This window comes from Sparus aurata, chromosome 10 (assembly GCF_900880675.1).
Source record: "Sparus aurata chromosome 10, fSpaAur1.1, whole genome shotgun sequence".
Taxonomy (NCBI): domain Eukaryota; kingdom Metazoa; phylum Chordata; class Actinopteri; order Spariformes; family Sparidae; genus Sparus; species Sparus aurata.
Genome location: NC_044196.1, coordinates 35,207,619 through 35,227,035, shown reverse-complemented (window position 1 = coordinate 35,227,035; position 19,417 = coordinate 35,207,619). Strand labels below are relative to the sequence as shown.

The following is a 19,417-nucleotide window of genomic DNA, read 5'->3' as shown; positions in this document are numbered from 1 at the left end:
TATGTAGGAATCAGCACCCTGTCAAATTCATACTCTACACAAATGAGGGGCTGCGTATCACCAGAATAAGTGCTAACTGCTGCTAACTGTAGCTGGCGTTAGCTTGTTAGCTCGGTTAGCTGTGCAGCTTGCAGGTCAGATCAGTAGGAGAGCATTGGTGTTTACATAGGCAGCAGACGGGCTTTGGACCAGGATGCACTGGTGCCGGCTGGTTAGCATGATGACATCAGTCGACATCTTTGCAACACAATATACAGACGTCATAATGTAAGCTGTTATTTCTAACCTGGTATTTGTAAAGTGCACCTTAATGTTGGTTGCCTGGATCAGATCAGGTCTCTTTGAATGTTTTTGCCTCCACCTGCATAGTGCACCTTTAATGTGCATGCCCTGCCAGTGTGGTACTGACCAAATTGAAGTTAAGTGAAATTAGTGTAAATTAATGCAAATGTAATAATGGAAAACATACAAACTGTCACCTGATGTCCACTGATGTCCACTGATGTCCACTGATGTCCACTGGCTCATAGCGGATGACTCCTTCTCAGTCAGTACTGAGAAGGAGTCATTTATTTTGGGTTCTTGTTCTTCATCACATAAGCAAAGATCTCCTGTAACAACTCTTCCTCTGTCTTTACCTGTTCCTTAAATTATTGGCCGACAGTTTCAGCTGTTTGCTGTTCAATGATTAACTGCAGTCAGATAAAGCATCTGCCCCAAAGGTTGTGTGGAAAGTAAAAGAGCTGTTTTTGGTTTACAGACTTAGTTTTACACCTGCATGTTACACATATAGCGAGACAGCATCAGGATACCAACTGGTACAACTGTAGAAACCAACCAAACCAAAGAGCACGCTAAATTGTCTTAGTATTCAACTGATAAATCCTGTGCTCTCCATTCAGGCCTCTTTCCCCTGCTGGAGAAACCAGCACAGACCAGCATGTGTTGTGTTTAGGTGCTGGATGCTGGTGACCAGCATGATGTGTCTCAACCTATTACATATTGCAGTATGAGGAGGAGTGAAGTCGGCTGTAAAAGCCCAACACAGCACACAGAGTCCGCGAGGTCGTCACAGGACACCAAGTTTATTGAACTCAAGCTTCAAACCTGCAAGATTTTGGGCTCATTTGAGGAAACCTGAAAACTGTAAAAACTGCACGAAATATACAGAAATATAAATGCAACATTTTGTTTTTTGCTCCCGTTTCTCTCACAAGTTGAAGTTAACAATGTTATAATGTTTTTGTTTTTTTTATGTACACAAAATAATCACTTCTTTCAGATTTTGAGCAGCATTTGTTAAAATCTTAAAAGCTTAGATCAGGGGCTGTGTGCTTAGTGCTAACTGGGTTAGCTTAGCTCATTGGCTGTGTGCTTAGTGCTAACTGGGTTAGCTTAGCTCATTGGCTGTGTGCTTAGTGCTAACTGGGTTAGCTTAGCTCATTGGCTGTGTGCTTAGTGCTAACTGGGTTAGGAAGCTGTTGAATAACAGGCTCAGGGGCTTTAAACTTTGAGTTATGTGCATTATTGCTGACCATATCGAACTACCTCATGTACCTCATACAAATATAACAGACTGCTTCTAGAATAACAACCCGAACATTTATCTGGCCATGAGTCAATATTCGCTGCTTGTCTTATTTTATTTTGAAAGCAAGGGTGCCTCACTTCCGGAACCTTCCTGACTCACAGCGTCCATCTTGACGCAGCTCGCCGAGACGCTGTAGGACGACCGGATAACGGATCCGAGAAGGGGGACAGGAGCAGAACGCGTCAGTCTGACAGACACAGACGGGGTGCTATTGTATAACACGGCCTTCTCCAGTCTTTCACACTGCAGGCTGCTGCCGGGACGAGCGGCTCCTTCCTTTGTGTCTCCATCTTCTGCTGCTGCTCTCACCGCGGAGGTGGAGGCGAGCGGAGCGGCGGCTCGGTGCGGAGGACCTGCACATGTCGGCGGTGAGGGGCCGTTTGTTTCCCCGCCCTGAAACGGCTTGAGGACGGCGGGAGGAGGACGGTGTGAGGAGAGGAGGAGGTTCGAACAGCGAGCAGGAGAAACATCATCCACCACCGAGACGCGTCTTCACCGAGCAGGTGCGGCCCCTGATCCGGTAAACACGAGCCCGGAGGACGAGAGGGATGCGGCAGCCGAGGTGGGCCCAGATTGATGATTTCATGATATCATCATCCGCCGCCAGGACCGATCACTGATCTGATTGATACGGAGCGCCGTCGAGGAGAACACGCTGCAGACTGACCTGGGGTCTGTGTGCTGGTCTGGCTGAACAGGAGCTGATCGGTGCCGGATCGCATTGATTAGTCCACAAGAGCTGATCTAGGCCCGGGACTTAGTGTGTGTGTGCGCGCGCGTGTGTGTGTGTGTGACGCCAGCAGCAGCAGAGAGGTGGGTTTGCCTGTGCGCGTGCGCGCGTGTGTATGTGTGTGAGGAGACGCGCCTGTCTGAGCATCATCTGGTAGCTGTGCAGGCTACACCTCCACCTCCTCCTCCACCTCCTCCTCCTCCTCCACGGGGATGATACACAACAGCTTCTTCTTCTGCGCGTGAGACACGGAAGCGTCAGGATGCTGCTGCTGCCATTTCCCGCCCGGCTCTGATAGAGACCGCGAGGCGCACAGCACGAGACCGGACATCAGAGAGTCTCTCCTCACCTCTCCTCCGCCTCTGCACCTTCTCTTCCCCTCTTTATCTCCCCCTCCCCTCCTCCTCCTCCTCCTCCTCCTCCTCCTCCTCCCCCGGGGCGCCTATTCATTCTGATCAATTGATAATCCATCTGTGATTCAGAAAAGCCACCCACCCACTCCTCCATCCCTCCATCCCTCCCTCCTCTCCTCCGTTCACCCCTGCACCCTCTCTCAAACACCCCTTTACGCACTCACACGCGCAGACGCACGCACTCACGCACGCACGCACCACCCCGCCATCCACAGCCATCATGGAGACGACCAAGCTGCCTCCGTCCAGCCCGTCCTCTCCGACCACCAGCTTCTCGGTTCCGTCCGCGGAGAAGGTGGACGGCTTCCCGCGGAGGTCGATGCGCAGAGCCCGGCAGAGGAGGTCCCACAGCTCGTCCCAGTTCCGGTACCAGAGCTCCCAGGTGGAGCTCACCCCGCTGCCCCTGCTCAAAGGTGAGCCACACACACACACACACACACACACACACACACACACACACACACAGACACACACACACACACACACACACACACACACACACACACACAGTGGCGGGATGAAAGTCCAGTAAAGTTTTCAGTCTGTACCTGATGAAACACCTGCAGATGAGAGTGAAGCATCTCATGACTCACAGAGCACTTCACTGATCAGGACTGTGGAGATCCATTGATGATCTATTGATGATCTATTGATGATCTATTGATGTCCTCCTTCTTCTCTACCTGACAGGTGATGGCTTTGATTTGTTGTCTGATTAGAGTCTGAAATGTTCTGATTTTAGGCTCCAGATTATGATTTCTGTTGATTGATTAGCATGAAGAGCAGATTAGTGTTCAGATAGAGATCAGAGATCCTGTTGAGTCCAGAACCCAGCAGCTCGTCTGTTAGAGAGCTGAAGTCACAACAGGATGTTCTGTTTACATGTTCTGTCACCTCTGTTATATATTCAGGTTTATTAAAGGGGCACAGTGTAGTTTTTGATAATATTTACAATATTAATGAGCTAATAACACAAACTTTATCCTTAACTGATTAAAACAGCTCTCAGAGGAGAATCAGGTCCCAGAACACTGTTTGAAGCTAGTGAGGTGGTGGGGTCCGCCACATATAAACAAAGTACACAATCCTGTTGTCCTTTAATCTCAGTTTGTTTATTCATGTCATGAAAACACATTTTTTAGGTGTAAGAAAGAAATAATCAGTCAGAAATCCATAAGACGGTGAAGCAGACGATGAAAGTGAGTTCAGTCTGAAGACGCTGCAGGAGAGAGACGACATGACGAGGTTCAGAAATCACCAACTTACCACTGAATGTTCCTCCAACACGTTCAGGGTTCAGAGAGGACGCCATGTATCTGAGTATGAACGTTAAGAAGAAGTGTGTTGTTGAAAGGCTCAGGTTCACTCAGGATGGATCTCCACCACTTACACTCCCATCAAACATCTGCCGGCTGCTGGAGCGGCTGAAGCGTCTCTCCATCATGAGTCAGACGAACCTGCTGAGAAAAATAACTGCTTCTTAATCGCCTCGTTAGAGAAACCTCAAGCAAAAATACAAACATGGCCGTGTAAAGATGTTGACCTTCAGCCTGGAGTCATGAAGGCAGTGGGAGCTGTGGTGTTTGCAGACGTGTCGTTGCCGTAGCTCTGACCCCAGATCTGCTGTTACTACACCGCTCTGATCTACGTGAGCCTATCAGAGTCCAAACACACACAGCTCAGCTTTTACTCCATACTGCTGTCTGTGAGGACCGGCTCAGTGTGCAGACGGGTCCGGCTGAGGTTCACTGTGATACAAACAACAACTCCAGTGATTCGTTGATTAGTCGGTGAGTCAGCTGACAGGAAACTAATTGTTTCATAATTCATGGAATCAACTTAATTAAGTGGAAAAAGTCATTTATTTGAGGTTGCGGAGCTTTTAGTTGCATCTAGTGGTGAGGTTGCGTATTGCGACCAACAGAATACCCCTCACCCAGTCCCATTCAGTTTCCCTGTTGCTACGGGAAACGACAACAGCTTTCAAGCTAGCAGCCTACAGGCTCAAGCTGCTCGCGCTAACCTGACGGCTAATGGCATGAACCTGAAGAAGCTAGCAGCTCTGCTTTAAACAGAGAGACGCAGCAGCTACTAGCACAGAGTGTCAACATCATGTAGAGGAGATGATGGACGAGAGCCTGACGGTGCTCGTGTAGTGCAGCTAGATGTTTCCATGATATCACTGCTGACATCATGACAGCCGCCGTACAGCCGCAGCAGACTGCGTGAAGACGTCCTGCTCCCTCACACACATCAAAAGCACCTTCGAAAAATACGAGACTTGATGAAACCATAATTAAAATGTAAGATTCCTTTTTGCCAACAGATCCTCCGAAATGCGACCGTGGCTCAGGTGGTAGAGCGGGTTGGTTAATGTTCGGAGGGTCGGCTGTTCGATCCCCATCCGGCCACTTGTGTCATGGTCGTTGTGTCCTTGGAAGGCAAGACACTTCACCCACCTCGCCTCGTGTGAATGTGTCTGACTGCTGTATGTTTGAGGTGGTCGGAGGTGCTGAATAGCAGCCACGCCTCCGTCAGTCTGAACCAGGGCAGCTGTGGCTCCTGTCGTCGTTTACCACCATCAGTATGACTGAGTGTGAATGAATGGAACCTGGAACCCTGTGAGGCGCTTTGAGTGTGTTGAAAAGCATCATACAAATCCAATCCACCATGCCTCGTGCACACTGGACTTTTAAATACCACAGCCAAACATTTCTGGTTCTAGCTTCCCAGATATGAGGATGTGATACAGCTGTATGATGTCACCGCGACTCTGGGATCTTTTCACCCTCGTGTATCGATTTATCAGAAAACAGCTGTGACAGATGGATCCACTCACAAAATGATAAAGTTACCTACAGATAGAGAAGCACTGTATATTTAATTCTTAGCAAAAAGCCACTAAAATGTAACTGAATGAAGACACGACACAGTCTCGCTCCTACAGATGAAGAGTTAATTCAATGCACCCAAACTGAACTCAGATCAGTCTGAGGTTCCTCTGCTGTCTTGTATGGGGGAGCTGTCAGTGACTAATGTCGGCGTACTCCAGCTCCATGTTCTTGAATGAGTTCACTGACATCACGGCTCTTGTATACACGCTGCTGTTAAGCTTTAAGCTCTAACACACATCAATGTGAGACAGCCAGCACACACAGAGAAGTCCACGTCAGTGTTTTCTACCTTTTCTTTTGCTTCACTCAGTAAAAGCGACCCGTGGCTTCACGTTCATTCACCTTTTTTTATATTTGCTTTCTTAAGACCTGTTCCAGCTCCATCTATTCACGGCGCCTCGTCCTCGCCTGCGTATCCTCTTTCCTTCTTCCCCGTGTGTGCAGCACAAGGGCACACTGTAAATCCTCATATATGCCTCTGACCTCTCTTTATAAGGTTACTCCCTCTTTCATGCAGCCTGCAATCTCTTCCCATTAACCCTCTACAAGCAGGAGGCCTTTCTGAGGAGAGAGATGGTAGGAGGTGTGTGCTCTCATGTGTCTTTACCCCTCATTTACCTGGCTTCCACTTCCTCCCAGGCCCGTGAGCGAGCGGTGTGCAGCGTGATGATGAGAGGTTTCTCCAGTTCAGATGTCTGCGTGCAGATGTGCTGAAGGCGACAGCATGTGTGCAGCCTTCATAGACTGAAGTCCCAGTTAGCACATGGCTGCTGCACTGCTGCGGCACTGTTTCTGATCCCCAGGAGGAAGTGATAGTACGATCCTGCAGCAGCGGTGCTGGAGAGAAGCCTGGCGTGGGGAAGTCTGTAACGGGCAGTATGTAGGCCAAGTGTAGACAGACTTGTGGGTGTCTCGCCCTCCAGGGAATCACATTCCCATTGTTAATTTGAACTCCTCCTCCTGTTAACGACGCCACATCTCTTTGGTTTAGAGCTCTGAGCAAGTTTTCATTCAGGCTCACAGTGTCAAGATGAATATGAGACATGATAGATGTACATGAATATAACTATGAAGATGTGACAACAGAACAAGCTGGAGGTGGTATGAAGGGTCAGGAAACAGCTTCACCGTGCGTACATACGGATCATCGATGCTGTGTTACAGAGTCAGCACAGCGACACGGTGTGACTGCAGGGAACACCTGGAACTGCTGCACCTTCCACACGGGTCTGTGTGAACAACCATCAGGTGTGTCCCATTAAAACCGGTCGTCATCGGTCTGCAGCAGGCCCGTTCACCCGCAGCAGTCCCGTTCACCTGCAGCAGGCCCGTTCACCTGCAGCAGGCCCGTTCACCCGCAGCAGGCCCGTTCACCCGCAGCAGGCTCGTTCACCCGCAGCAGTCCCGTTCACCCGCAGCAGGCCCGTTCACCCGCAGCAGTCCCGTTCACCCGCAGCAGGCCCGTTCACCCGCAGCAGTCCCGTTCACCCGCAGCTGGCTCGTTCACCCGCAGCAGGCCCGTTCACCCGCAGCTGGCCCGTTCACCCGCAGCAGTCCCGTTCACCCGCAGCTGGCCCGTTCACCCGCAGCAGGCCCGTTCACCCGCAGCAGGCTCGTTCACCCGCAGCAGGCTCGTTCACCCGCAGCAGGCCCGTTCACCCGCAGCAGGCCCGTTCACCGCAGGCAGGGCCCGTCACACGCAGCAGGCCCGTTCACCTGCAGCAGGCCCGTTCACCGCAGCAGGCCCGTTCACCCGCAGCAGGCCCGTTCACCCGCAGCAGGCCCGTTCACCCGCAGCAGTCCCGTTCACCCGCAGCAGGCCCGTTCACCCGCAGCTGGCCCGTTCACCCGCAGCAGTCCCGTTCACCCGCAGCAGGCTCGTTCACCCGCAGCAGGCTCGTTCACCCGCAGCAGTCCCGTTCACCAGCAGCAGGACGTTCAACGCAGCAGGCCCGTTCACCCGCAGCAGGGCCCGTTCACCCGCAGCAGTCCCGTTCACCCGCGCAGCAGGCCGTTCACCCGCAGCAGGACCGTTCAACCCGCAGCAGTCCGTTCACCCGCAAGCAGGCCCGTTCACCCGCAGCTGGCCCGTCACCCGCAGCAGTCCGTTCACCCGCAGCAGTCCGTTCACCCGCAGCAGGCTCGTTCACCCGCAGCAGTCCCGTTCACCCGCAGCAGGCTCGTTCACCCGCAGCAGGCCCGTTCACCCGCAGCAGGCCCGTTCAACTGCAGCAGGCCCGTTCACCCGCAGCAGTCCCGTTCACCCGCAGCAGGCCCGTTCACCCGCAGCAGGCCCGTTCACCTGCAGCAGGCCCGTTCACCCGCAGCAGGCCCGTTCACCCGCAGCAGGCCCGTTCACACGCAGCAGGCTCGTTCACCCGCAGCAGGCCCGTTCACCCGCAGCTGGCCCGTTCACCTGCAGCAGTCCCGTTCACCCGCAGCAGGCCCGTTCACCCGCAGCAGTCCCGTTCACACGCAGCAGGCTCGTTCACCCGCAGCAGGCCCGTTCACCCGCAGCAGGCCCGTTCACCCGCAGCAAGCTCGTTCACCTGTGTGAACATCTACCCTGCTCGTGTGTCAGAACCAGGCATCGACCTTCCCTCCAGAGTCCGGGCTGTGGTTCTGTACCTGACCCTGACCTCTGAACCTCTCATGCGTTTCTCTGAAGGGGGTTTGCTGTCACATCATGATAACATGAGTGTCTATAAGTTGGTCTAAGGTGAGATGACTACACTATGTGATGCTGCAGTAAACAGGGAGCTGATCTGGAACACTAAGGCCACCAAGCCAGCCAGTGAGCCACAGCTGAGGGGTGAAGGACACGGAGTCCCTGTAATCTTTTACAGTGTGTCCATGTTTGGCTGCAGGCCTGCAGCATACACATGCAGGTGCACAGGTACCGGACATTGTGTTCTTGGACCAGACCTTCACTTCAGTGGTTGGGTTCTGTCTAAATACCAGCTGACACTTAACACAGATTTAAGTTGAGTTTTCCTTCAAGTCTTTTGATGAAGAGTAGCCGCCTTCTTCAGGCTCTTTGGACGTGCAAACAGTCGATCAGCTGCCCACCGACCGCGCCTCGCTAACCTTCAGGCGTCGGCCTTCTTGAACCACAAACTATAGATGCAGATTGATCAGGGATTGATTCTGTTCTCTTTTTTTACGCCTTAAATGTTCCTGTAAAAAGTGGAGCTTTAATGTAAGTAACACTGAAATTGCAAATGAGACAGACAGGGCCCCAAATGAAGTGGTGATTAAGTCACAGCGAGGAACCGGTTCTCAATCAACTTAGTGTTTCTGTGGGACCCAGGCAGATTAAAACTGTAATATCTGCTGTAACACTGGTACACAGTCACCAGACGGCCATCCAACATGTTTTCAGACATCTCAGTCAAAGTGTTCCCTCGTTTCCCGTCGCTTTAATCATCATGTTAAATAATACAGTACTGGAGGATGGTGTCCAGTAAAGATGGTGGCGGGAGTTAATGGTTCTGGAAACCAGCCCAGTAGAGCTAACTGGCTACTGGTTCCATTCCATCAGAATTAGACTGCAAGTAAACAACACATTTTATTTTACATTTCGTCTATCTAGGTCAGTTTAGCTACATACAGCTACCTACATTAACTTGTAGCTTGCTATGTTTAGCTGTATTTCTTATTAGCTATTTTAATTAAAAACAATCATGCTCACATCAGATTTTACAGTTCAAGATAATTGCTTGCACAAGCGAGTAGATTATATTTAGTAAAACATGTCTAAGTTGTGTTTTTGTAGTGTTGATGACGTTAGCCTCGCTCTCATGATGTGTCTGTGCGTCAGTGATGGTCGCAGCTTCTAATGTACGATGTTGTTGCTGCAGAACGATCAGATCTGATCACTGAGTCGCTCCTCGGCTCTCTGCCGCTCGTCCTTTATGTCTACAGTTTCACTGCAGCTCTGTCTAACCAGAGAGCCGGCTCTCGGCTCAGCGCTCCTCCCCAGCTGCCACGCTCTCTCCTGGGGCTCCAGACACCAGTCAGGCTTCCCGGTCACGGGTCTTGTGCTGTCGCTGGCGGGCTAACTAGGCTAAGGTCACATTCCTGCCCACCATCTCGTCAGCAGATAAACACATTCTGATGAAGATCTATGTCTTGTTGACACACTAAAGACAGTTTGCACAGATGTGGTTTAAGATGAGTTTTCATTTAGAAACAGGGGGATTACTGAAGCCACTGTCTCTGGTCCTGCTAGCAGACGAGGCAGCACTGGATTCATGCTTGTGACCTTGAGATCTGCTCGGTTTCAGATGCCTCTGTAGTTCATTATTACAACCACCTCTTCCTCTGCTCTTCACTTCCTACTCTGGGTGTTAAAACGCATCTGATGATGAGAAGAACACACATTAATACATCTTATACATGCACTCATCAGAACAGCACAAGCAGAATGTGATCAGCTCTGTCAGGACAGTCATCCAGGTGAAGACAGTCTGCACAGCGCGGCTGTATCTGTGACAACGTGTCCACGTAAAGCACGGCACACATCAACACTTCACTGTTATTAAATGTAAATGTCATGACAGCAGGTGGAAACAGGAGTGCCACCATGACATCATAGAAGCATCTACAAATATAACATCATTCAGACTAGAGATGTGATTACATCACTGCTAATAGAACAGCACTTTCATGTGGACATGTTATCATTGTGCATATAAATATAATTATCAGTGAATATGTGAGTCAGAAGTTGTGCAGCAGATCTGAGGGCTGGGTGTGTTTGCAGGGTGATCATGGGACCGCTCTGTTCTGTCTGGAGATCTTGTGGATCAGCGCTGCAGCCAGCAGCCGCCTCAGCAGCTCAAAGTGAAAAAGCACAAAACAGACTTTCAGCTCGGCTCGGCCCAGCGGCACATTCTGCCACCCGACGCCGCTGAATAGTTCTACTGAGCCCACGTTTGATTTTCAACCGCAGTAGACGGCGTGTAGACCCAGTCTGACATGACAGGTGACCGGATGTGTGAGAAAGATCACGGTGTGCCGTTTCATAGGAAAGACATCCTTCACAATAGGCCTCATATTCTAGATTTAAATGAGGGCATTATAACATGGATCTGTATTTGGAGGTCACAAGATGATCACACTGCTGCTGTGAGCTTTGTCAGCTGATTTGTTTCCTCGTTAAAAGAAAAGCTAAAAACATCTTCAGATCAAGCCACAACTTTTTATCGTCCAATTTTTACCACAGCTGTTTCTTACAGGCAAATATGGTGTTGGATTTCTTCTCATCAAAAATTGATAGCTAGTTGTTTATTATTATCTCCACACCAACGTTAAAGCAGCAGAGCTGCAGAACAGCAGCAGGCCCAAATTAATCCACACGTTGAGCGTCAGTCTGCTGATCTGGGTGCTGAATCCTCAAGAAAGATGGACATAAAAATCATTCATAGCAAAACACTCACATCAGGTAATCAATAGATGTTCCATGCAAACACCCTTCAGCGTGCAAACTGGCACCAGCATGTCCAATTGCTATTTTAACCATGCAGAAGAAATATCCGTATAACCAAGCAGCCATGGGTGATGCTTTCTTCCACCAGTGGCTGCCGGCTGTAGTGGCTTCAGATAACCACGTCAGGCCCTGAAGGATGTGGTGTGAGCTGAGAGTGTTAAAACTCCCGTACCTGCTGTTAGCATGTTAGCATCCCTAAAAGATGAAGATGTACGATGAGCACTACAGACAGTGTAACTGAATCAGGCTTTGCTGCACAGACAAACAGACGGCGAGTGGAACCAGTGTGAGATAACATGAACCATTATTCTGAAAATCAGGAATAATGATCCCTGTGGCAGCCGACAATCGTTCTGACACAGTTTTGTATCTGAACATTCATCAGCCCACTGGATGCTGTTTAACAGGTCAACATGTTCTTTTGCAGTCATTCTATTCTCTGACGCAATAGGAAATGCATTTAAAATACTCCCACTGCTTTCTGACAAAGAACAAAAATACACTCCTGTGTTTCATAATGTTCTCAAAATGGGCCATTTTCCCTGCTAACAATGAAAGGATTAGAAGGAAAACATGCCGTTGGACATGCGCGTTATGAAATCTTAAAGACCAGAAAATGTAGCAGAGTGAAGGAAGAGAATCGTTTCAAGGACATGCTGTCCTCAAAATGAGTCTAACGTCGGCTTCAGGTGTAAGAATCTGTGTTTTAAGTGGACACAACAGGACAGGTTTGACTTGTTTGGATGCTTGTTAAACAAATGTCTCACAGCTTCTGGCTTTCTTACCGTAACTGCTGTAAGAACATTTATATCAGATTGTTAAATAGTTACTTGTTCCCGTTGAAGGCCTGGTAACCCCAACCTAACCCTCGTCACACCACCTGTAGGAAACTGTTCTGCCCTGCAGTCAATTAGCATCAATTAAAAAAGGCACAATCAGTGGCTTTGCTTTCTGGAGCAAAATAAAATGTGAATCTTTTAAATGTTGAACTTCACATGTGCGCGCTGACAGTTGCTGGTACAAATACGCCTCCTGTACAAACTGTATTTACTGTCTTTATGTGTCAGCTTTCAGTTATCAGCATGTTGTGGCTGACGTCTTGGCTGGACAGTGTGTTAGCGGTTAGCTTTGTGTACTTCAGCCACTGACCCGAGCTGGAGTGGCTTCACAGAATGTTGTAGAAAAGCAACAAAACCACTTCTGCAGAGTTTCTGTCACTAGTTTCTATCTGAGTAGCACATCCAACATGGTGGACAGCCAGGTACGGCAACACCACAAGGACAAACCACATGAAGTGCACTAAAACCAGAAATGTAGTTAGTTATTATAATTAAATTTGCTTATTTACTTATTGTGGTTGTGTTGTGTTTTTTGGCATGAAGCTAGAAGAACAAAAATCAAGCTTTGATAATAAGCTGATATCCAAAGTTCAAACTGCACAAAAGGCAACAAGGAGAATCTAAGAAAAGTAAGTAATGCAGAAAAATCCGACACTTAATGGCTAATGAACAAATGAAACACAGGTGTACACAGAAAGAGACACAGACAGGAAGTGGAAAGTCACAAGACACGTGATGAATGCTACAAAATAAACTAGCAGATGAATCCAAACTTGACAGTGTGTGCTGGTCTGTAGATAAAGACGCACTGCCATCCCACATCATCATTAGCAAATGTGATGATAACCACCAACTAGCTTAGCAGATTGTGGTTTTACTGCAGTGTTGTGTGCTTGTCATAGTGGTGTTGTTTTCATGATTGTACAATGCTTGTCAGGTTTTGTTTATCTCTGTGTGAGAATTCTGACGGTTGCTTCAGCTTCAACCAACATTTGTCATCCAGCAGTTTAACACTGTCAGAATCTCGGGGTGTCTGTGTTTGACTTCTACAGTTTGCTGCCAGCATACTGTACTGCTCTAATGTTAGCTAACAAGCATTAGTAATGTTCATTCTAGCTATTCTTAGCTAGCGCACAAACCGGCAACAACCTGAGGGAGCGGATGATTGGAACAGTGGTGTTGTGACGTGAAGCAATGGAAGGGGAGATGGAGTGCCACATTTAGAGGCTGAATGTCATCAACAACACCTTTAAATAACAAAATATAGTAAATCTGCCTGAATTAGAAGTCAGCAGAATGATCCAGTAAAGTTGTATTACACAGAAATATTCAGAAACTCTAACATCAGCCACCAAATGAAGCACAAACACTGCAGACTGATGAGCCACCCTCTGCTTCAGAGGAGGACATTATTTCTTCTTTTTACAGCGACACAAACTGGATTTTATACCAAAACCTTTGCTGACAACACTGTGTAACAATGTCCACACAGAAAGGTAGCAGTTTACTGTCTGCTGCCTCGCACGAACACTGAGACTCACTGATTTAAAACAGCTTCTTCTGACGGAAAGCCGTCTTATCTCGGCTGTATTTCCCTGCTCCTGTGTAACATCTATTGTTTCTTTAGGCCACGATGGATGTTAGACTGTTTTTGCCAAAAATGAAATGCAACATGTCTCATAATCTCACAGAACTGGAGGATATATTAGTCTGTGTTTTCCTATTTGTTTGTCCACATTATGATAATAACTGTACGACCGGCGCTGTTCTAAATGTGCTGTTTGCTGTAAAACAGTCACCTTCTCACACAGATTGTATGTGGGAGATTAAATGACTGTGTGTGTGTGTGTGTGTGTGTGTGTGTGTGTGTGTGTGTGTGAGCCAGCTGGACGGGCTGGTATTGGGTTACAGAAGGCATGGAGTAGTTTTTTTGCTCTGACTTGTCTCGGATCAATTAGGAGGGAGAGTGGGGGAGAAAGTGATGGGGTGATGAACGAAATGGAGTCGATGAGGAAAGAGGAAATGACTGAACATTAAGTTGACAGGTGGAGGAGGGACAGTGGGTGGAGGAGAGATGGAGAGATACAACATATAAGGATATTGCAGAGAGAGGATGTAATGAAACGGCTGGCGATGCAATAAACACAACTGCTGCTGTTCCGCTGAAGACAGAGTCGCTTCTTAAAGGAATAAAGCCGCTCAGGCAAATAAGCTTCTGATTGAATCACTCCGAGCTTCACCTTCATCGCTGCTCGCTATTAAATATGCTCTTGTGTTTTTTAAGGCAGCACATAGCAAACAAAGCAAATCAAATAGTGGACATGCATAGGTGACGTGTTGTGAAACACTCTCGAGATGCTGAAAGCTGAAAATATGCACAAATGCAGGCAATGAATCACAGCTGGCTTTAAATAATACGCCGAGGCTTAATCAAGGGCGAGAAATGTGAGATTTATTTTTTCATCTATCACATTTTCTCTCGTGTGTGACAAACAGCAGCAGCGTAAACGATGCATACGCTGCACAGCACAAGATCATCATTCAACACGTGAAGGTTACCGAGCTGCTCGTCACAAGTCCAGCGAGCCTCCAGCTGGACCTTTACGGGTCGGTCCAGAAGCCTAAAGAACTGTGACCTGGTTTCACTGATGCTGATTGAAGTCCATGTACAGACTGGGACTCATGTGATTACAGGGAAAGTGAGCAGATACAGATAACGAGAGTGATACTCAGCTGCTCTCCGTTCATCATGCTGTGTGTTGGAAAGTGTGTATTATTAGAGTCATTGGATTATTTAAAGATGGCTCAGCGTGTTACTTCATCTTCGGCCATGACCTCCCTCACTGCCTCTGTTAAAGACACAACGGGTCTTCTTCTTTCTGTCCATCATCTGAAGTCCAAACACGATGCAGACGTCTTCAGATACAGCAGCTGTCACTGAGCGTCGCTCACTAACCACTTTCACGTCACATGATCTCAGTTTATGAAGGATCGTAACCATCATCATAATCACATTGTGAAGTGGCAGAAGTCACATACATGGTCGAGTGCAGAACAGTTTCAGTTAGTTGACGTCAGATTGATATCGACACATGTGGTTGCCGTCGCTAACACGTTAGCAAAGAGTCGCCTCCTTACACATCCAGCAGACGCGGGACAGCGTTAGCGTTCATCTTGGTTCTGTCTCTGGGTTAGACTCTTGTTTTGCTCTGTTTTGTTCTCCACCGGCTCTGTAGAGAAATATAAGGTTCATCAGATCCTCGCTAAATGTGTCAGTGTGCTGTTTGATGGCGTGCAGGAGCTGTGTCATAGATCTCTGTGGCGTCGTCACTGTGAGCGAAACCCCGAGAAAGAAATAGATCCTGTCACCTTATCACAGCCACAGAGCACAGAGGTCCATCAGCACTGCACACCTGCACACCTGCAGCACCTGGACACCTGCACACCTGCATCACCTGCACACCTGCAGCACCTGCAACACCTGCAGCACCTGCAGCACCTGCATCACCTGTAGCACCTGCATCACCTGCACACCTGCAGCACCTGCACACCTGCACACCTGCAGCACCTGCATCACCTGCACACCTGCACACCTGCACACCTGCAGCACCTGCATCACCTGCACACCTGCACACCTGCACACCTGCAGCACCTGCAGCACCTGCACACCTGCAGCACCTGTAACACCACAACTGTCAGTTTAAGTGAGACCCTGGAAACATTCTGTAGAATTTGTAGGCTCGGGACCAATCAGTCCAACACATGTCCTGAGAAGTTGTTGTTAAAGTGGTGAGATGTCCTGCAGACAGACAGACAGACGGACAGACACAACGTCCTCACAGACTAAACCTGTCCAGAAACCTGCTTGTTGTTATATTTGTGTCTGTGGTCTTGCTGACCAGCAGCAGACTGTACATGCAGCTCTGTTTAGGTTGTATATGCTAATGGCCGCTCTCATTAGCTGTTCTCAGTACCACCAGCTGGAGACTTCTTCCAAGTATCTCCTGCTCTAATCTGCAGCAGCAGGATCATTTGTCCTGTCCTCTCTCGGCAGGTAAAAGCTGTTTACTCAAACATGTGAAGGTGGCTGATGAGAGGCTAATCAATCAGTGTGATAACGTCCCTCAGGCTGTGTATCAGCAGGATAGTGTGTTGTATATGTCGTCTGTCATGTGGTGGACGTTCTGTCAGGACGATCAGATTATTTATTATATTTAGACTGACTTCACTCTGTGGAGCCTCTGTAGCTGCCTTCCACTATTTATAACAGTCTTTCACTTGCTTTCCTTCTTTATCTGCCTCGATCATCCCTTCTGTCTGTCTCTCCCCTCCTCCCCTCCTCCCCTCCTCCCCTCCTCCCTCCCTCCTCTCTTCCTCTCTGCGTCACCGTATCTGTGCATTGAGCATCAGTGTGTGTGTCTAATGACAGAGATGCAGAGGCGGCTCGCATGGAAGCTAAAACAGAAGCTGTCCTCCTTCTCTCTCTGTCACACACACACACACATGCACACACACGCACACATGCACACACACACACACACACACACGCACACACACACACACACACACACACACACACACACACACAGCCCCAAACAGAATAACTGTTATTTAAAGACCAGAGCTGTACTCGCTCATTTGTGGAAGAAGAAGAAGAAGCCTCAGAGAGATTGATGGGTGGAGTAGATGAAGGGAAAGATGGAGGGAGGTGGAGAAGGGAGGGAGGTGGAGAAGGGAGGTACCTAGTGATGGTAAGATGAGAGAGAAGCAGGGGGCGGATGAAGGGGATGATGTCATCTTTTAACCCTCTCCTGCTCCCCTCTCTCCCCTCTCCTGTTCCCTCCTCAGATTATTCTTCCTCTCCTCTCTCTCCTGTCTTCTTCCTTCTCTCCTCTCCTCCCTCTCCTCTCTCTCCTCTCCTCTCTCTCCTCTCTCTCCTCCCTCTCCTCTCCTCTCCTCCCTCTCCTCTCCTCTCCTCTCCTCCCTCTCCTCTCCTCCTCTCCTCTCTCTCCTCTCTTCCTCCTCCTCTCCTCTCCTCCCTCTCCTCTCTCTCCTCTCCAGCAGCACTATATTTAGATTTGTGCAGCTGTGTGTGTGTTTGTGTTTTGATGGCACTGCTCAGTCTTATATGTTACTGCTCATTTTACTGAATGCCTCCACCTCGCTGCCTCCTCTCTCCTCTCCTCTCTCCTCTCCTCTCCTCTCTCTCCTCTCTCCCCTCCTCTCCTCCTCTCCTCTCTCCTCTCTCCTCCTCTCCTCTCCTCTCCTCTCCTCTCCCACACTGCCAACATCTTCTCTACGTCACATGCTGTCTTGTCTCTCTCTCAGTGTCAGATCACCCTCCTCTTCCTCCTGGGCGTACTTAGTCCCTGTTTTTTCATATTGATCAATAATAAATGAATGCTACTAATGTAAATCGTCTGTGTCGCCAAATCCGGCTCCGTCCTTTCACTTTGTTCCATTATTATTCCGTATGTACATCATCCTGCTGCAAATAGTCGCTTGTGCACCAAATGTGTCTTAATCCGCCACAGGAAGTAGTCCCCAGCAGAAGCACTGTTTCCTCTGTCTGACTAATGTATCCAAAGAACTACAGCTCCCAGCTGTTTGAGGTAATGACTTGCACAAAAAACAACGTCCTGTCTCTTTAAGCCCCGCCCTCCAGACGCAGCCCGTCTCCACTGATTGGTCAGCGAACAACAACAGATCAGCTGTGCTAAATTAAGTCTTAGTACCAAACTAGCCGTTAGGAACAAGTTGTGCACATGTGATGTCACAAAGTCACAGAATTGAAGGTGAGACTGCTGCCGAGGCGTTTCAGGACCAGTGTTTTCTGTGGGAGACGGGAGCTTCTGTTGGTGCACATGAACTATGTATACAGTTCATCTCGTGTTCTGGATAATTTCACATTGTTTTCCTGGTAACAACCTCTGCAAGACAAACCCAGAAACTGCTGCTCCGGCCTGGAAGTGGTGCAAACATTTCTCTTTAACACAACAACTAATAAAATGAAGCTGAGGAGGCAGAACAGCCCATTTTTGTAATTCTGCTTTCATTTTGATGATCCAGGCGTGTTAGTGTAGCTGTGAGCAGATGTCAGCCTCTCTGAGGTTTCTGCTGAGGAATTTTAATCACCTTTGAATATTTATGACACAGTGAAACTATTTATTTGAGATTTTAAAAGATGAGTAGGCTGCTAACCTGATCCAGCTCATGCTAGTAAAGAGGATTTTTAATTAGACTCGACTGAATGTCTGGCATATTAATTGTGTGTATCATTATTTATGTGATATCACGCAGCACTTCTCAGAATCTGCGATATTCAAACTGATCCAGTAGATTTCTACACTGCACAGAACGTGACCGCTCGTCTTCTCTCGACCTGTCACAGTATGAAGTGTTTGGATTGGACTTTCTGCTATTGTGGAACTTTTTATTTTTATTTTTAACCACCTACAGCTTCTGTCGCCGCCTCTCCACCCGAGGAATCAGGAAAGCTCTCAGTGAGGTTCGTCAGATTGTGTGTCCTCCTGCAGCAGAGTTAGGAACCGGTGCTGACGTGCACCTTTAAAACCCGTCACACGCTGTAGGATGTGATATTCTGCTTCTGCTCACAGGTCAGAAGACTGTCAGTGGTTTCTGCTGTCAAACTGTTTCTAAAAGGTTCACAGTTATTTTAAAGCATCAATCATTGTGCGACACGCTCCGGTCTGTGTTAGCATGGAAATATTCATTAGAGGAGTTTTACAAAGGAAAATAAGTTGAACTTTAAGTTGCTTAGATAACAAATGAACAGGAGTGCTGGAAATACAAAGCTGAGATCGTCTTGTGTTAGTGACGATGGCTCCTTGTTTGTAAAGAACTGAATTAAAGTGTGAGAGGTTTCTGAACCTCTTTGTGTTTTCAGGCTTGTTGTTCTCACTGTTTGTTCCCATGCTTTTATAATTGGTAATACAGCTGTGTTGACGGTGTGCCTTTTAATCTCCGGAGACTTTCCTGATGAAACAAACAAACATGTTGAAGTTGAATGTTGCATTGTGTATTTTACAGCCCGGCGAGGCCGTTTGGTTACAAGATTAAGATCGTCAGAAACGTGAAGATTGCTCATCATAGATGACTCACTGACTGTGATTAAGATCTTTGTTAAAATTATAATCACTTCACTGACACGATATTAAAAGCTGCTGTGAATGAACGAGCGTCCTGGTGGACTGAATAACAGCACAGCTGAAGGAAAAATAAAATCAAAGCCTCCTCGCTGCCTTGTTGAGCAGCGAGTCAGAGCGTCTCTACCTGATGTGACGGCTGCTGGCGACGCTGACGACTAATGAACAGCCAGAGCCCGTTTGGATCGGTACCGCGACTCCGTCTGCCTGTCGTCTGCCTGTCGTCTGCCTGTCGTCTGCCTGTCGTCTGCCTGTCGTCTCTGCACTTCCTGTCTTTTTTCCCACTAAGTCTC

The 19,417-nt window shown here is 48.3% G+C and overlaps 1 protein-coding gene across 1 annotated transcript in view; it reads left to right on the top strand.

Annotated features, from left to right (window-relative positions):
• Nucleotides 1–1,672: 1,672 nt before the first annotated feature.
• ppp2r5b (protein phosphatase 2, regulatory subunit B', beta) overlaps nt 1,673–19,417 on the top strand; it is a 31,973-nt gene continuing 14,228 nt past the window's right edge. The window contains exon 1 of the mRNA XM_030430295.1: nt 1,673–3,147. Within this exon, the coding sequence (XP_030286155.1) occupies nt 2,955–3,147 (193 nt within the window). The 5' untranslated portion in view covers nt 1,673–2,954. The remainder of the gene's footprint in view (nt 3,148–19,417) is intronic.